Raw genomic sequence first — 17,948 nt, forward strand, 5'->3', positions numbered from 1 at the left:
GGCACACAGAAAGAGGAAATAATCAGCAGAACCGGGCCAACTTTAATGACGTCAATTAAGTGAAGCATAATATCTCAACAATAGTTCCCCCTTGAACATTAGACTTCATTAGTGTATTTCAAATCAGGGACATAAACATAGTTTTATTAAAGAGGAAGAAAAATCGTCAGTGGCATCGTTTTGCTTTGCTGATAAATCATCCACTTGGAGTCAGAGATGTCTGCATTCGTGAGTGTGTGTGTGTGTATGTGTGTGTGCGTGTGTGTGTGTGTCTGTATACATGTGTTTGTGTCTTCAACTATGTGCTTAAGTGTGTGCTTGCGTACGCACAATTCATAACCTAATGCTGAACCCAAACAAACCACATACTACGCCACACAAATCCCTGTATTCACTGTACCCTTGGAGGAGGGCATCTGGACACTGGGAATAGGAAAACATGACTGATGTTTTTCGTCTCCTGAAATGAGAGACATCTTCTGCCAAGTACTGCTGGCTGCCCACAGAGATCTCAGCTCATCAGCTTGTAAGACCACACGGCCCCTTGCTCAACTCTGGCCAACCATACAATCATGGCTGCTCGTTAGATTCTCTTAAAGGACAGAGGCGACATCTGCGAAGACCATTATGTCCTGCAGCATCCAGGCACTGCCATACCCAGAATATGTCTGTCCCGTCACCTTGCCAAGTCCACTTCAGCTCAGCCCTACCCAGTCCATCTGGTACAGGATAGGAGAGCGCTCAGTGATCTGGACTATGGTTCTCATCTGACATCAATAAAGACTTCAATTTCTCTCATACTTGCAGAGTCCAGAATTCAATAATGTTCTATAAAATTTCAGATGTCAACAGTTAAAGGTTAATGTGTTGGCCGGATCTTCCTTCCTGTGTATGAGAGCATGATTTTGGATCACAGGAGATCTGTTAGAGCGGATCTTGCTTGATGATTAAGGACTTGAACAGTGAACAGATATGACCACAGTGTTTTTTAGGAAAGAGTAACCTAATACACAGAGTCTTAGCTGCAAAGTCCTCCAAAACCCAGGGACTCAAAACTAGAGTGGTTCAATTGTCTCCTGGCACATCCTGTTAAGTAGGGGATAAGGCCATTGTCATTACACAGATTGCCTTACAGGTCTCCATAGGGTAATTAGGGTGTCTGCTGAGTGTCCACACTAATCCATGTCAATATAAGGGCTGGAATCTACTGAGCATGTTTGGGTTTCTCATTTAGGGTTTTGGCGTAGGGCTTGGTGACATTTAAGTTTTAACTCCGGAAGGGTAGTTCAGTTTACCACAGTGCAAATGAAGCGTATAAAGTGTCTTAAATCCGCCGGATTAGTGTGATTAAATTGCATATCATACATGGCTGAATACTGATACTTGGCTTACTTTGTCAGGGAGTTCCCTTTTAAACAATCTGTCAACTCATATAATAATAATGACAATAATAATAAATTATATAGGACTTATCAAAACAGTGTTACAAAGTGCTTTACAATATAATTAAAAATAAAAGCAATAAAATAAAAAACTAACATAAATGTGAACAAATAAATAGAGGGAAAAAACTATAAAACCATTAACAATGTGGTGAATGATACATGTCTGATCATGTAAACTGAAGGGATTATTCTCAGTTCTGGGACACTAAAATCTGATATTTACAGAAGCACCACAAGTTACTCAACCCAGTTTCATTGTTGTGAAAGTTAATATTTCATATAGACCATGACCATCAGATCTGTCCAAAAGACTCTCATCACTGGAGTTCATATAAGTGTGAAGCCGTCCTTTGGACTAGATCACTATGGCCTAGAGTGCAGTCAGAGGACAAACAGGGACACAACCTCAACTCAAATATCAGTCCAATCTAACCTCTTTCTCCCTCACTGCTGTAATCAGCCTGTGCACCATCTGACAGATCCCTCTGCTGTAACGCACTACTGTATCTTGCCAGGGACCCGTCAAATGGTCTGAGGTCCTGTTTAGAATTTATGTCAACCACAGGCCTCCAAATCATTTTGGAAGCTTTTAGTAATGTCCTGTATAAAAGCATGAGCATATTGATGTACATGTCTTTGTCAACATCCATTCAGCTCACAAAGGGGCGGTTTGGCCAAAGGGACAGTTTTTATATTGAGAACGGATGACAATCCAACCACTGTGGGCTGTGTGATTATATCTTAGGTTTTCTAAAGTGGTTCAGAGTTGAGTGTTTGATTGCACTTGTCGTGCAGAATTTAACCACTTTCATTACATGGGGGAAAATATTCACTTTTATGGCAAAAAAGATATAACTCAGTTACTTGTTTGCTTTGAAAAGACATTTTCTTGACATGTATATAGATTTTTCATTCTATATTTGAGAGTTAGATTTTAGAGTGCTTTGGTATGACTGATTTTCTTTGGGAGGCATGCCAGTGTCTGTAGTGATTTATGTTGCCCGCTCAAGATGATTTCTTCCCCCCTTCCAGGCATATTGTGGTCTGTGGTCATATTACCCTCGAAAGTGTCTCCAACTTCCTCAAAGACTTCCTACACAAGGACAGGGATGATGTCAATGTAGAAATTGTTTTTCTCCATAAGTAAGTTCACATTTCCTTCCTCACCACAGTGTAGGGTAGTAACGACCGTAAAACTTGAAGCAATGCACAGGCAAACTGCATACATGAAGTATTCGTACAGTAGTACATGTACTAACCCCTCTCTCCCCTTTTCTCTGTGTGCTAGTATTTCCCCTAATCTTGAGCTGGAAGCCTTGTTCAAACGTCACTTTACCCAAGTAGAGTTCTACCAGGGATCTGTGCTCAACCCTCACGATCTGGCCCGTGTGAAGGTACAGTTTGTCACATGACCCTTGGCCTCACAGGGAGATGAAATGAGATGAAATGACAGACTGCAGATGTTGGACTGCAGTCTAGCTGGCCAACAGATTATTAGATAAATGCCTTTTAGTAGATCAATCAACAATGTATACTTGTCATTGATTTTAGACAAAGAGACACCGTCTTTACTTAAGATTATAAGTTAGAGGCTGTGCACTTTCAGCAGATGTATGACTCAATGATTTGTACTGGCCAGAGCTAAGCACACTTGCTGTTCAAAGCTTTTAATGTTAGATAGATGGCAGTTTGTTTGAAGTATTGACTGCTCGTAAATGAATACTGAGATACGTTACATTTTTTCTCATCTCTTCCTTTGTTCCTTTACACGTAGATCGAGTCAGCAGATGCCTGCCTAATCCTAGCCAATAAATATTGTCCAGATCCCGATGCCGAGGACGCCTCCAACATCATGAGGTGTGGTGTGCTTTGCTTTGAAATCAGTGAAAATTGATGAGCGGGGCCAGAAGTTTCTCGTCTAACGTCTCCACCTGTTGTTTCATCTTCTAGAGTCATCTCGATCAAGAACTACCATCCAAAGATCAGAATAATCACACAGATGCTCCAATATCACAATAAGGTAAGTTTTAGATATGACACAACTTACATACAGTATGGTGCACCAAGATTACTTCACCTGGTCTCGACTGTTCTCCCTCCTGGCTCCCCAGTGGTGGAATGACCCTCCCACTTAAGTCAGAACATCTGAGTCACTCCTCATCTTCCGTAATAGGCTGAAAACTCATCTTCTCATGAAGTACCTCACATCAGTTTCTCCCCACAGACTGATATCCCCGCTCCACTCAGTCTAATCTCTCTCTTAAAGAATCCCTTCTCTCTTCTCTGCTTAGCTCTTATTCAATTCCTTATCTGAGCACTTTGCTCTAACTTGATCATTCTGTGGTTGCAGGAATATTGTACGGCGCTAATGCCGTGACCTTTGCATTTCTTATTTTTCGTTGCTTGTAAGTTTGGTGATCTAGGAATTTAAGCTTCCTCTGCTACTGTTGCACTAAGGAATAAGAGTGTTAGCTAAATGCCTAAAATGTAAAATGTAAATGCTAAGATAATCCTTTATTATCAAAATCATGCATCCCAAGCAGTTTGATTTCATAATACTTTTGACAAATCATTTTTCTACAATAGTCAGTGTCATGTGACCTCTTGTGTCTGCGTCCCGTTGCGAAGGCCCATCTGTTGAACATTCCGAGCTGGAACTGGAAGGAGGGTGACGATGCTATCTGCCTGGCGGAGCTGAAGGCAGGTTTCATCGCCCAGAGCTGTCTGGCGCAGGGCCTGTCCACCATGCTGGCCAACCTCTTCTCCATGAGGTCCTTCATTGAGGTAACACCGAGCGCAAGATTAGCATGACCTGTCTCAATCACTCCTTTCAACAGAGTGAAGGAATACAGATGAATGAACGCTCGCATTACGTTTCTGTAAATGAGACGATTTTGTTCCGATGCTGTGGCGACTATTGCGCAGTTGGACTCTGTGGCAGGCAAGGTTTACGTAAGCGGGTACGGGGTATCTCTTAGTACAGTAGGTTCTCTGCTGACAGATGGAATAGTTCTATCAAAGGCAGTAAATTCCATGGGAAATTTTGACATCTTTGTCCACAGAAAGACGTCCATGTGAGTGTTTTCAGTCAGACTGGCACATCATATTTTACTCTTACTTCATATGGAATCTGTTCAGTGTTTCTGGGGCTCAAAATTGAAGAGGTGCTTGCCTCTATCAAAGAACTGTTCTCATGTCATAAAGATGATGGATCAGCTTATAATGACCAGGCTGATGTGGTGCGGTGGAACATCTGCAGACCACATTGGTCCACTACTGGAATGAGAACAGCGTTGTTTTTTTTTCCTTCTTTTTTATCTAGACGTGACATTTCCGCACTCTTGTTTTTTGTCAGATTGAGGAGGACACATGGCAGAAGTATTACCTGGAAGGAGTGGCTAACGAGATGTACACAGAGTATTTGTCCAGTGCCTTTGTGGGCCTCTCCTTCCCCACTGTCTGTGAGTAAGTATCACACTTTCCCCGCCCAGCAAACCCACTATCAGTGGTAGGTAGCCAACAATGCTGAAGTGAAAAAGAATGTGAGAGACAACGTGAGTTTCAAAGGTATAAATAAACTACCGTCACCTATATGCTCCCTCTAATGAGTGCACATGCACACGTGTTTTACAGGCTGTGTTACGTGAAGCTGAAGCTGTTGCTTATCGCCATCGAATACAAGTCTGAGCAGAGAGAGAGCAGGTTTGTATATTGGATCATTCCTCCAGTAACGTCAGGTACAACTTGGGTAACAGTGAAAACTACTGAGCGTTCTGTTGCAAGTTGACTTTCTTATAAAAATGTGAACCCTTTTTGCCAAATCCTCTATTTGGAACTTTTAGCGCACTTGATATTCTTATCACATTTGATCACATTATGAATGATAGCATGCAAGTGAAAGTATGAAAGTATAAGCTTAGATTCAATTTGTTTCTACTACATTGTGCAGTGAGGTCTATCATCAAAACAAAAAATGCAAAACCTTATTTGATGATTCTAAGCATCAGTCAATACACAGCCACAAGACTGCTGCTTTTACTAAACCATGCAGGAATACACAGATGAAATACAGTTAAAACTTAATTCCATATCAAATTATAATACAATTACTAGGTAACTGCACTGTAACAACAGCATTTATAGCCATTTGTTTTTTCATTTTAATTATACTGTAGCTTCAGCGATACCTTCAAGTGTTTCCTTATCTTGATTCTATTGTGTCCCTGTTCAACCACTAACTTTACATAAGTGTCAGTCTTATCAACAATAACAACATGAAGTACTATTTTTCAGTAATCTCAATTGCCAAATCCCACCCACCCCACCCCCATCACCCATGTCAAATGTTTTTGTGCACTAACAAGGTTCCATGGTAAATTATGTGTTTAGAGATGGTTATTATAGTGTCACAAAGTGAAACTTAACTTGATACATGCACATGTAATTTGATAGTTTCACTTTATATCTCACTGACATGATGCAATTTCAAGTTGCGTAAATGTATCCCAGTATGAGATAATACTAGGATTCAACCCATCAGACATTTTTGTCTGTAGTCTTAAAATCAGTCCTTTCAAGCTAGTTGCCAGATTTTCTTATAGAAGTTTTCAAGTTACAGCAGCACAAAGCAATTCAGTACATTACAGTTCAGTATAATTATAAGTACATAACATTATATCATTAGAATTGTTAGAACTAGAATTGTTCAGTATTCTGGTGATGATAATTATGTAGAAGATGAATGCTGACATACAGTATTTTAAACTGATATTGTTATACCTTTGTTACATTTTTATAGGGGATTTTGTTGTTTGCTTGTGTCTGGAAATGCTACACAGAGGCATTATTTTGTTCATACTTACAGTTCTTTTCTAGAAAATGTAGTGCCACTATTCTCAGTGCCATTTGATTTACGCATCCCCTTGTCAAAGGATGACCGCAGCTAGAATGAAACTTACAATTTTTTACAGTAGGCCTGTAACTGCAAGCCATTTTTAGGTGCAAGGAGCTCAAGATCAAAACTGTGGACAAGCATGTTATGACTAAATTGTATGTCTTTGCACAGAGTGTGACACCACATGCTGCCATATATAACTACTAAATAGGCAGAAAAACATAAGTGACAGTTGGTTATATTCTCCTTTTCTTTTATGTTCATGATAACTGTTTGATTTGAGATTTTTTCTTGTTGTTTGCAGAAGCCGAAAGCGGTATGCCCTCTACCTTATCTTACTTCCAAAGTTCCACCCAATCTCCACCACTTTAAAGCCTCTGACTTTGGGAGTTTCCCCAAGGATATTTTTCCAAACACTATCTCAAAACAGGCTTCTTTTTCTAAATCTTTTTTTATGGTGTCCCTTGTGCTTAATGCACTAACTTCTTTGCAGGCAGAGAGAGGATAGATAAATTGGACATGTTTGTAGAAGTGCTGTTTCTTTGTCTTTGCTGTTGTCGGTGTACCAAGGCCAACACTCACCCTCTCCATATCTACCTCCTATTTGATCTTTTCAGTTTTGTCCTTTACCAGTCCTTTGCTTAATTTATTTCTCTCACTTTCAGTTCTTTTTCAGTGTTGCTCAGTTGTTTCCCTATATCAGCTTTGTCAAGCGAATTATTTCACTCCCGGTGTTTTGAAATCATTGTCAGAACAGTACTTCATGGTTCTTTGACTCTGAATTAGCGAGGAGATTGTACACACATATCTTTTAGACCTCAGATGCGATGTAGATAAATACTGATAATCTGTTTTGGTCCATTTTGGATACGATCTGGAAATAAATTGACTGATTATCTTCCATTGCTGTAGGCAGCGGTTAACATAATAGCATGTCTTTTTTTTTTTTCATGATTTTATGACACCAGCAGCACCTCACCAGTCTTTGCTTTGTTTTTATCATGTTACACATTAGGAAAGGCATGGGATTGTTTAATTTGGATAGCTTCAAGTTTATCCAAAATGAAATTGAATAACCATAGGCTACAATGTTCATACGTGCCCCACAATTCATTTTTGCATTCCATCACCCTCTCATCTTCTCAGTGCTAAATGTATATCATCTGTGCGTTTGTATGTTTGTATCTGTGTGTATGTGTGTGTGTGTGATTAGCCAAAAAAGGAGGGCGAGTTTGTGTGTGAATGTGCGCTTATGTGTGTGTGTGCATTTATGTGCGTCTCAACCACCATGTACGGCCATGCTCATGCGTCTCTTGAGTAGATGTTCTTAAGTGAGGTCACTTCCTGTCAGTTTGGTGTTTGAGAAACAATCCAACTGCACAGAAGTTACTGCAACCGTCTGCATCTACGTACCTGTCCCTATACCTGTACTGCAGTGGCTATGCCTTTCTGTTTGATTAGTGTCCTCCTCACGCTGTTTGGTAACTGCATGCTATGACACTATCACATAAGGTGTTTGATGCTTGCCTTGTTGCTCACAATATGAGGTTTTGATGCTGTTTCGGCTTCTATTCGCTAGTCGCACCCGATTTAAAAAAATTGTCTTGCTCTGTTAGAGTCAAGAATGGATACACCGGTAAAATCTCAGATTTGGGCAGCAATGTGTGTTGATTTGTCTTGATTTGATCAGTTTCTTTGATTTATTTTCTCTCAAGAGCATGCCAGGTGTAACGCCTGTTTTCTACTCTGGGGGCCATTCAATCTGAGCGAACGTTAGATGTCCATTTTACTTCTTGCAGTGTGGAAACATTAATATCTGCATGATTGGCGCAGTTTGATCACAGCCCGGTAAAGGATTCAATTGCTCCCTTAATATTTTTCTTTATTTACTCCAACGTAACCTTTTCTAGAGCCCAGAGGAAAGATATGGTACAGTATGTGTTTTCTTAGATGTAGCAGCTTCACCTGGACCCTGAGCCTAAGAACAGATTTAGAGTCAAGTTGGTAAGAAAGACGCTGGCCAGAAAAGAGGTTGGTTACGTTTTTCCAAGCCTACATTGACGATAGTTTTGTGACTAAAGTACACAGCCGTCTGAGGAGTATTATTGCCATAGTTAGGTAAAAGTTTTGGTTCCAGCTACAGTAAATGTGGAAAGCAGAATCAAATGTTCATGCTCTTTCATCTGGGCTCCTTGGCTGGGGGAGTGTGACCCTCAAAGGTGTGTGGGTTCAGTGTTTTGGTTTCTCAGTTCACACTCACATCATTGATGATTGTTGCCCACAGGTAACCATTAATGACCAGGGTGTGAGTGTGTGTGCGCGTATGTGTGTGTGTGTTGTTCTTTGTCTCAGTCTAATTAATGGGGAATGATACAGCCAGTCACTATAACGCTAAGAGTATTCAAATACAGTCCCAATCACAAAGAAAAATGTTACTATTTCAAATCACTGGAATTGATGGAGAATAACTCTCATATCCAGTGATATACATCCTTAAGTGAGGCTATTGTTCAGCTTATGCATTTTGATCATTTATCTGTTGTAATATATCCAATTAAAAGTTAATAATAGGTTTGCTGGACACAGATTTGTACTATTTTCACCCTATAATTCAATGGGGCAGTGTCACCATACCTAATGTACGGGCCTTTTTAGGGGACTTAAGATACTTCTGGACTTTATGCCAACATTATTATTTTTGCTAGAGCATTATTTTAGATCATAGTGCAGAGTCACTGTAGAATCACCCTAGTATGTCGCCACTAGACCAAGGGCTGTTCATTCCCTTGCATTCCACTGTCAAATACTAACCCAGTTAACACTTACAGCCATGTTTTACTGGCCATCATAACATTTGTTTGACTAGATGATTGTATTTGAGTGCTGAGACTGAAACCACTCCATGGCCATGATTTTAATTCTTTCTGCCCTCCTCCCCTCTGTCCCACCTCCTCGCCCCCCCTCTCACACCCGGACAATCCGATACCATTCTGTAAAGAAAAGAATTAAAATTGAATGTCCAATCATGCTGTTCCACATTCTGTCCATCCATGTGAGTAACGTCAGAAAGTCGCCCAAAGTCGGAGAGGAGCAGGTGTGTTTGTGATAACTAGCAACACACACACAGTAGCCTCACACAACAGATTGCATTCTTATCCAAACTCTCAAAACTGGATGATGTGTTGAGAAGGATGAACAAACCCAGTCCAGACCCATATGGGCAGTGCAGGTTCAGGTCCGATTAAAGCCTTCTAGAAGTGTGTGTACCATTCCTCTTGATTAGCATGTTGTGGTTGTGGGCAGAGGGTTGTCCAGGTGTTAATGAGCATGGTGTGTCTATTTCTCTGATTACCTAGCATCCTCATCAACCCGGGCAACCATGTCAAGATGCAGGAGGGAACACTGGGATTCTTTATCGCCAGTGATGCCAAAGAAGTAAAGAGGTAACCCTGCCATCCTGACGAACAAGAAAATCTATAAATCCTAAATAAATTAGGGGTTGGTCACTGGCTCATGCTGTGAAGTGGACAGGTTGAATTAGTGCAAGTGTTGAATATCTATGCCGTTTCTCCTCCAGAGCATTTTTCTACTGCAAAGCTTGTCATGACGACATCACAGACCCCAAACGGATCAAAAAGTGTGGCTGCAAACGACGTGAGTACCCCATGCCTCTGTGTCGCCCCATCCGTACCCCTCCTTCCCTTCCTCTCACCCCCAAACCTACCTGAGCGTCTGTCTCACTATACTCAAGGTTTTGCTAGGATGTAATATTATACCTCTCACTGTTTCATCGTTCTTACTTACTGTGGCAGTTCATTTAAAGGTATATATAATCGTACCGTTATACCCTTAGGAAACAGAATTCTTCCAGTGTTTAATATGGGTCCCATTAGAACTTCCATAACATCCATTGTGGTATGATCAACAATCAATATCTGATTTTGTTTTTCCCAATCAAACTATAGTCATCGTTGTCGTAGTTATAGTTGTCATCTTTGCCTGTTTTGTTTTTGGTTTAATCATTACATCACTGCCTTAATTATGCAAATTGAGAATGTGTTGCCATGAATAAGATCATAAGAGTAGAGAAACTAGACACACAATTAGTGAGAAAGGTAGAAAAATTGAAATTTTGAAATTGAAATTTGAACAGACAAAAAAACCCCCACAGTGAAATCAATATTAACAACTGAGTTGATTTACATAAATACTTTTTGAGTTGGTCCATGGAAACATCATATCCCAAAACTATTTATAGCCAGGATACTGGGGCATGTCCCATGTTCTTTGTTTTTGGTGGTCTGTATGAGCCCATGAGCTCTGTTTCCATCATAATATTCAGAATATTCTTTTTATTCATGCACTGTATAGAGGGATACTCATGAGCAGGATTTTAATCTGCATATAAAAGCCAAAAAAGACCTGAACTGGGATATGAGCTGTTGTCTATGTGCATGTGAATGCTTTTGGCATGTAAATGCACTCATTGAGATAGAATATCACCTTACATGGATGTAATGTCAATAAGAGGTAATGGGTGACAGGATGAAAAGACAGATAATGACGTCAGTCCCTCTTCTCAGGGGTTGTAAGGTCACACACTGACGCATAATTGATTATGGCTGATGTCTGGATAATTTTACAATATGAATAGTCATAAGTCAAGCGCAGTTACGCCTAAAAACCTAGACATTATGTCATGTTAAGTGTTAAATTCAACAATTTGCACGATGGGCCAGTAAAATTCCTGTTTTCAATGAATTGTCTTGATTTTCATATGCTGACATAACATTACCATTAATGCAGGAACAGTGCATGAATATTACCTGACCTATATACAGTAGTCACTTGTCAGAACATGTTAGCCACTGGATAAATAATTCAGGTGAATATCCCGTATATCCACAAAAGGTCACAGACAATTATAGTAAGCAGCCTATTACAAACAAAGCCTGGCTTTAAAATAGATACCCACCATTTCCTTCCTTTGTCTGTGTCATCTTAATTATTCAGACAATTTTTGCTATGCCAGTTAACGAGAATCACAGGCCTTTCAGACTCTAGTTTCACTGAGATAAACTTGCTTTCCTATTGTCTTCATGTCTCAGACCCCACTGATAGACATGGCTTTATGTTTTATCTTATTACAGTTTTTGCCAACAAGAGAGTTGCATTTAGGGAGATGACAGTTCCATTACTACAATGGAAGTCTGTCCTATGTTCTGTTCTAGCCTGTTTTGTTCTCTTTTGTTGTTTTTCCCATGTTTCTTTATGACCATTGACACACTTTTGATGTATTTCCTTCCCTGCTGCCACTGGAAAACGCCACTTTATTTTAACTACTCACTGGTAGTGATTTATTGTGAGTAAAAAGAAAATGGGTGTCCTATTACCCAGAGTGCAGTGCAAGTGTTTTTTTCCTCTTCAGCCAATAGTATACTGTATCTATGTTGCATGTACCAGTGTAGCTTCTGCATCCCTTTCCCCGCCTCTCATCACTACACTGTTCTCAGACCAGACCAGAACCAATAGCAGCAGAAATCAAACTCACACCAGCATCAGGCCTTCTCATCACTGGCCCAGTCAGCTGATGCTCTGACTAGTTGGAAATGACAAGGAAGTAGAGTGTGACTTAATCAGATGAGGTGCATGAACTCAGCAGTTTTTCCTCACTATTTGGTCATTAAAACAAACTCATATTTGTTATTTGAAACCCAATCTGCTGTAAGTCTTATGTCATTAGCTGTCATTAACCCCTGTCTAATGTCACGCTCCAAAAAAGTAGAGGAGCAAATGTGACGAAAATCTGAAAAGTCAAGCAGTAATCGTAGATTTAGAAACACGAGGGGAAGAAAATGAACAAGAACCACTGAGATTTAAATTTATCTGCTTTCTGTCAAAGCCAGTTTTTGCATGTTGCTGTACTTTCAGAGAGCAGAAAATATTCTTGTGGGAAGTTCTTGAAATTCTAATGAGCTAGGTTGCCAAAACACAATCAAAACAATCTGGTCCTCCCTTTGCCCCGCTTCCCTGTGATCTTAGCCCCATTCTGCAAAACTCTGGGTCCTCGCCCAGCTCCAGTTGAGGTTCCAGAGATCATCAGTGCCTTTCAGAATTGAAATGTCACCGCGCCAGTCCTGTGCATTTCAATTCCAGACAGTTGTTGGGCCCTTTTTTACTCACTACACTGGGTGGAAAGTCCACCAACAATACACAGTATTAGCTGCCATAGCATTAGATTGCCACTAGATGGTGGTGCCGTGCCAGAGTCATGTCTGTAGAGGAAACTGATACTCTCAAATCCCCTGAAACCTATTCAGCAAGAATGCAAGGACCAAGTGTGTGTGTGTTTCTGTGCATTGTGGCGCCACATTTCAGCAAAAGCTGATTCTACAGTTTGAGAAATTCATTTCCTTGTGTTTGTTTCATTTTGTAGTCCTTGATGTTTTCTGTTTACATGATATGGTATCGTTGAGGGTTGGTGAGGGATGTGTGTTTGTACACACAAGTCTGCCTTTCTGAGGAAAATAGTCTTTGTGTGCTGTACTCTTCTATCCTGTCATTGTGATAAGCTACCAACAGAGTTAAAGATGGTATGTTTGTGATTGTTATTTGATGTATCCATGTTTCAGATGGTTTTGAGTTCAACTCTTGAGTCAATGGTATCATTTTCCTTGCACTCTTGCTGAATAGTGTAGTTTTTGATTTAGGGGGATGTACTAGAATGGTGCTGTCTTTGGGACATCCTTCTCATTCAACATCGTGCCCTGATAGCTTCTGTTTTAGTATGTTGTGCCATGGTGGATTATAGAAGTTGACGACTGACCAAACCCACGCAGACAGTTAATCAGGGCAGCAGTCATGTTGAATCCTCCTTTAAGAATGCCCTGAAATGGACACCCTAGAACTCTAGGCCAGAAGTTTGGTATTTGTGAAGTCAAAAACATCGTCAGTGTGTGTGTCTTGTGTTCTCCATTGCTCCCCTCCCATGTGTCAATCACCAACATTGTACCATACATATACTGTGTTCCGAATGCCCAGCCAAAAACTCTGAAGTTAACGGATTCCAGCATGAAACGAAAGCCTCACTGCTCACGTCTGCCATGCCCCCCAACTGTTTCATACTGTAAACAGTTATCTCTATACCTCTCCCAGTTGCTGAGACCAAAACCGCCTTTCTTTCTGCATGCTTATTAAATGCTCATAAGGCACTTGTGCATGCCATAGGAAACAACAGTCCCTGAAGCCTTCATTCCATGGGTTATGACCTGCGCTTCCCATTCTTTCCTTGGCCAGAAACTGAAACTATATTATTTCATTCAGGATCTTATTTTCAGATGCAACTTAGAGTCGAACGTAAAGACGCTGTCCAATGAGAGTGTCTCTGCAAGGGTGCCAGACAGCATTAGTCCGCTGTGTGTTTGCACATTGGCAATGAGAGAATGGGGACCAGGGACTGTTTCTGCCCAGAGTCACAGCAATCTAGAGATGCTGCTCTGGGGACTTTCACTCCCGCTCCCCTTGGGGTTCAGGGCTTCACACACACACACACACACACACACACACACACGCACACGCACGTGCACACACACAAGCATAAACAGTGTCCAGTAGATACAGTAGATGCTTACTGTACATGGACTGCAGGCTGACTAGTAGTCAAGGAGTTGCTGGCTTCCCAGTATCAGCATTGCTTCCCATCTCACATGAAGAAGCACCTAACCTCCAAAACGTATGCCAACCTGCTACATGGATGGTTACTGAAAATTAGCATTACCTAAATACTGTGATACAAGGCAATGGACTTACAATACGACATTGCGGTTGCATCTGCCCTTCTCCTTGTAAAAATAAAGCAACAGTACATGTGTTGTCCCCCATGAATGATGTAGGCCCCCTCATAGGCGATTAGTAACAAATATATCACCTTTTGACCTGTAACTGTAGCGCACTCTTATGCAGTGCAGTAGTGAGATGCATCAGTCCTCCAAGTTTCACCAAAATCTGATCCGTGGTGTCTGAGATATTGTGCGTGGCACATGGACACAACCAATGAACAAACGATTTAGCACCTCCCTTCGGCTAATCCTTGGAATTTTTAAAAATGACACAATAAAATGATGAGATGCATCATTCAAGTTTTGTCAAAATCGAATCAATGGTTCGATGTAATTGTAGTGCCCCCCTTGAGCCAATCAGTGTCATTTTGAAAATGCTAGAGTACAGTTTCCTCCTCATCAGTGGTCTCTGAGGTATTACGTGTGACATTTTGGCAAACAAACAAACAATCTTTGTCATTTTGAAAATGCCAGAAGACAGTGGAGAGATGCATCATTTCCCCAAGTTTTGTCAAAATCCAATCAGCTGTGTCTGAGATATTGCACGTGATGGATGGACAGACGGATGGACAGACAAACAAACAAAGAGAAAAGACCAATCTGTAATCCTCCCCCTGATTTAATTGTGGGGTGGCAATAAACCATACAAATAGTTATAAATTGACACACACACTTTCTAAGAAAAATGCACACACAAATATAATGTTGTCACTTTCACATACATCATGTAATTACAATGTTTTACTTGCATCCTTCATCTAGTTGCACCATTTATGCACACATGTACATTTGAGTGAAGCTACCCTCGGGGAGTGGAGCAGTGAAACAGCAGTTGTAATTATAGCATGAAATGGCTAGACTAGCCAGTAGAATAGTGTGATGCCATGGACAGGGCCGCTACAGCTGCATGATGGGATACAGGTACGTGATCCACTCCTTTAGCCAAATGGATAGAGGATGTACAAATGTATGAAACATTGTATGAAGTTTGCTGCTGAAGACATTGCTCATGCCTCTCTTCCCTGAATGCCTCCCTCCCTCTCCCCTCTCTCCCTACCCCTCTTCCCCCACTGTTATAGTTTTGCCTTTTGACCTGTTATGGCATAAACGGCCTTAGCACACAGCTTGACCTCTCGAGAGACTATGTCAATATGTACAAGCAATCATTCGGAAAAATAGTATTATTACACCAATAATGTGTACAAATTGTATTGATTCGTTCTCAGACAAGAAAATGATGAAAAAGTAAATTTGATGATTTGGTGAATTAGGTTTTGTTTGAAGCTTAAATTAACATCAGAGCTTGGAGTGTGTTGTGTGTCTTACACTGTACGCTGGTCTCTAGCCGGGGCTCAAGTCTGTGGGAGCAGGCAGCTAAGGCTTCCACTTATGATGAAGTTACCGTCCAACTTCCCCTGGATGAATATTTCTCCTTTTGCCATTAACCTGCTGCTTTTCCTCTCCTCTCATCCCAAAACATGACTGTAGCCAAGATGTCCGTCTACAAACGAATGAAACTGGCATGTTGTTTTGATTGCGGCCGTTCAGAGCAAGACTGCTCTTGCATGTCAGGCAGTGTACATAGTAACATGGACACCCTTCAGAGGGCCTACCCACTTTCCTCTGTCTCTGTTCATGATTGCGCAACCACTTTACGTGCCTGTAAGTTACACCGCCCAACACATGCTGTTACATGTCTGTGGTGTGTGCTCTGTGTGTGTATACCATGCGGAGGTACCGTGCGTGTGCGTGTTTACCCGTAATGTCGTCTATGTGGTGTGCTTTGTTTATTGTGACTCCATAGTTTGTGTAGCTGTGGCTTACATAAATGTATATTTTGTTTAATGGTTATTAATTGATTGATTTATTGCTTTTTTTTTAATCATTTATTGCTTTTTTATTTAATTTGTTTATCTCCACATTTATTTTCTTAGCTGTTTATTTCCTTCTTTATCTCTTACATTTTTCTATTTATCTATCTATCTATCTATCTATCTATCTATTTATCTATCTCTTTTTATTAATATACATTATTTAATATTATTACTATTTTCATTGATTTGGCATTTATTTTCTTAATTTACTTAATTTAATATTAATTTATTTATTTATTATGTATTCATTACATTTAAGTTTATACATTTTCTTTCATGAGTTCAATATGTGTGGTGGGTCAGTGGTGTGGCTCTGTGGTGCTGCTGTAGTGTAGGTGTTAGACATGTGGCTACCGCATGCTGCATCAGTCAAGCAGTTGTGTGATAATAGTGCTATTGGAGAGTTGGTGTTTGGTGTATTTTCAATTGTTTAAGGTAAGATGTCTGTATATACAATATTGGAACATGTTACTTTATTGTGAAAGTATATTATTCTGCAGGTGTTTTACTGTATGTTGATGACGATGTTTGTTACATTTGTATTTTGTCCACTTTCGTTTTGGGGGAAACTCCAAGCTAACACTGTTTGCAATTTCTATACTTTTCTTTTCAGTTGAACCAGCTTTACCTTTGTTTGAGATTTTCTTTTACCCCTGTCTGGACTTTACTGAATAACTGTACACAGTTTTCAGAGTAGTTTAATGATGATAATCTCACATCTAAAATCGTGTTTTGAAGATTTCGCACAGCCTTGCCAAACCTCAAAATGTACACAAATGTACAACGCGTTCTGATTTGTGATTTCATTCTAAGAGATCATGATGGATGACAAGTAACTACTTAGTCATTTAGACAATCAGTATGGAGGAATTCACAATATAAGATTTTGACTACATTTAACACCTTTTACACTTTTCCATGCAAATTTAGTGATTGGGCAGAAAGTCTCACATTATAGTTTTTATCCTGACCTTAAAGGTTTGGCTGGGACAGAAATATTGGCGTGCAATTATTTTAAAATTCCTTGCAGTGTGTCTCCACCATAAGAGATTTTATTTTTATAACATAATCCTAGTCAGCCTACAACTCCAATCACCACTGTGGGGAATGAATCTAAATTATCTAAAGTAATGCATCTCTCCTGTAGATCCTGTAGTCTCTCAGAGCCCAAGGCAAATACATTGAAACCTCCTGGCTGACAGAATAGATGTTAGGGGTTAGAAGAAGGGAGGGGTAAAGAGGACTGGGGAGGGCGAGGGGAAGGAGAAAGGAGCAGAGGAGATGTAGGACAGGAAAGGAGAGAAGAAGAAAATAGATAAGGGGAGAGGAGGAGGGGGGGAGGAGGGGAGAAAAACAGTAAATGAGGATTACAAAAAAGTGATGTTGGCTTGATAAAGAAAAGGTAAGAGGACTAAGGCTCTAAAGACAGCAGGGAAACCCCCCCTCCCCCCCTTCCCTTTTTTCCTTTTGAGTGGATGGGAAATACTAAATTGTCTGTCAATTAGACATGGCAGCAGTAGGCCTAGCTATCAAAGCCTTGGGTTCAGACATACAGATCTGATTTCCTCCTCAACATTCTCCCACCGTCTGCCGACTCAGCCTAGATTAGTGTCAAACGTGCCATGATGAGTTTGGCTTGGCCTCTTGTAGTTCGGCCCGCGCTGATATCCCTCGGTACCAATTACTGGCCATTACATGGTTACTGATCTCACTTCTCCCTCAACCCCCTGTAGGATTTCAGGAAAGCCTCCTCTGTCTTAGATTTCTTTTGCTTTTTAACTCTGACTTTGTCTGAACAAAGTGAGTTTAGTGAAAGAGTGCATTGGTGCTTTGTCAGTCAGGGATTGCTGGATTTCCTCTCCCCGTTTCCCTTCCTCTTTCCACCAGACTGAGTAAG

At 40.5% G+C, this 17,948-nt stretch overlaps 1 protein-coding gene across 2 annotated transcripts in view; it reads left to right on the top strand.

Annotated features, from left to right (window-relative positions):
• kcnma1a (potassium large conductance calcium-activated channel, subfamily M, alpha member 1a) overlaps positions 1–17,948 on the top strand; it is a 138,034-nt gene that overhangs the window by 91,468 nt on the left and 28,618 nt on the right. For both annotated transcript variants that reach the window (XM_078288582.1, XM_078288583.1), the window contains exons 10-19: positions 2,478–2,588; positions 2,734–2,839; positions 3,220–3,302; positions 3,396–3,465; positions 4,074–4,229; positions 4,801–4,910; positions 5,079–5,147; positions 9,696–9,782; positions 9,917–9,993; positions 15,666–15,839. In XM_078288582.1, coding sequence (XP_078144708.1) covers positions 2,478–2,588; positions 2,734–2,839; positions 3,220–3,302; positions 3,396–3,465; positions 4,074–4,229; positions 4,801–4,910; positions 5,079–5,147; positions 9,696–9,782; positions 9,917–9,993; positions 15,666–15,839 — 1,043 coding nt within the window. The remainder of the gene's footprint in view (positions 1–2,477; positions 2,589–2,733; positions 2,840–3,219; positions 3,303–3,395; positions 3,466–4,073; positions 4,230–4,800; positions 4,911–5,078; positions 5,148–9,695; positions 9,783–9,916; positions 9,994–15,665; positions 15,840–17,948) is intronic.

The sequence above is a fragment of the Centroberyx gerrardi genome, chromosome 15 (genome assembly GCF_048128805.1).
Source record: "Centroberyx gerrardi isolate f3 chromosome 15, fCenGer3.hap1.cur.20231027, whole genome shotgun sequence".
Taxonomy (NCBI): Eukaryota; Metazoa; Chordata; class Actinopteri; order Beryciformes; family Berycidae; genus Centroberyx; species Centroberyx gerrardi.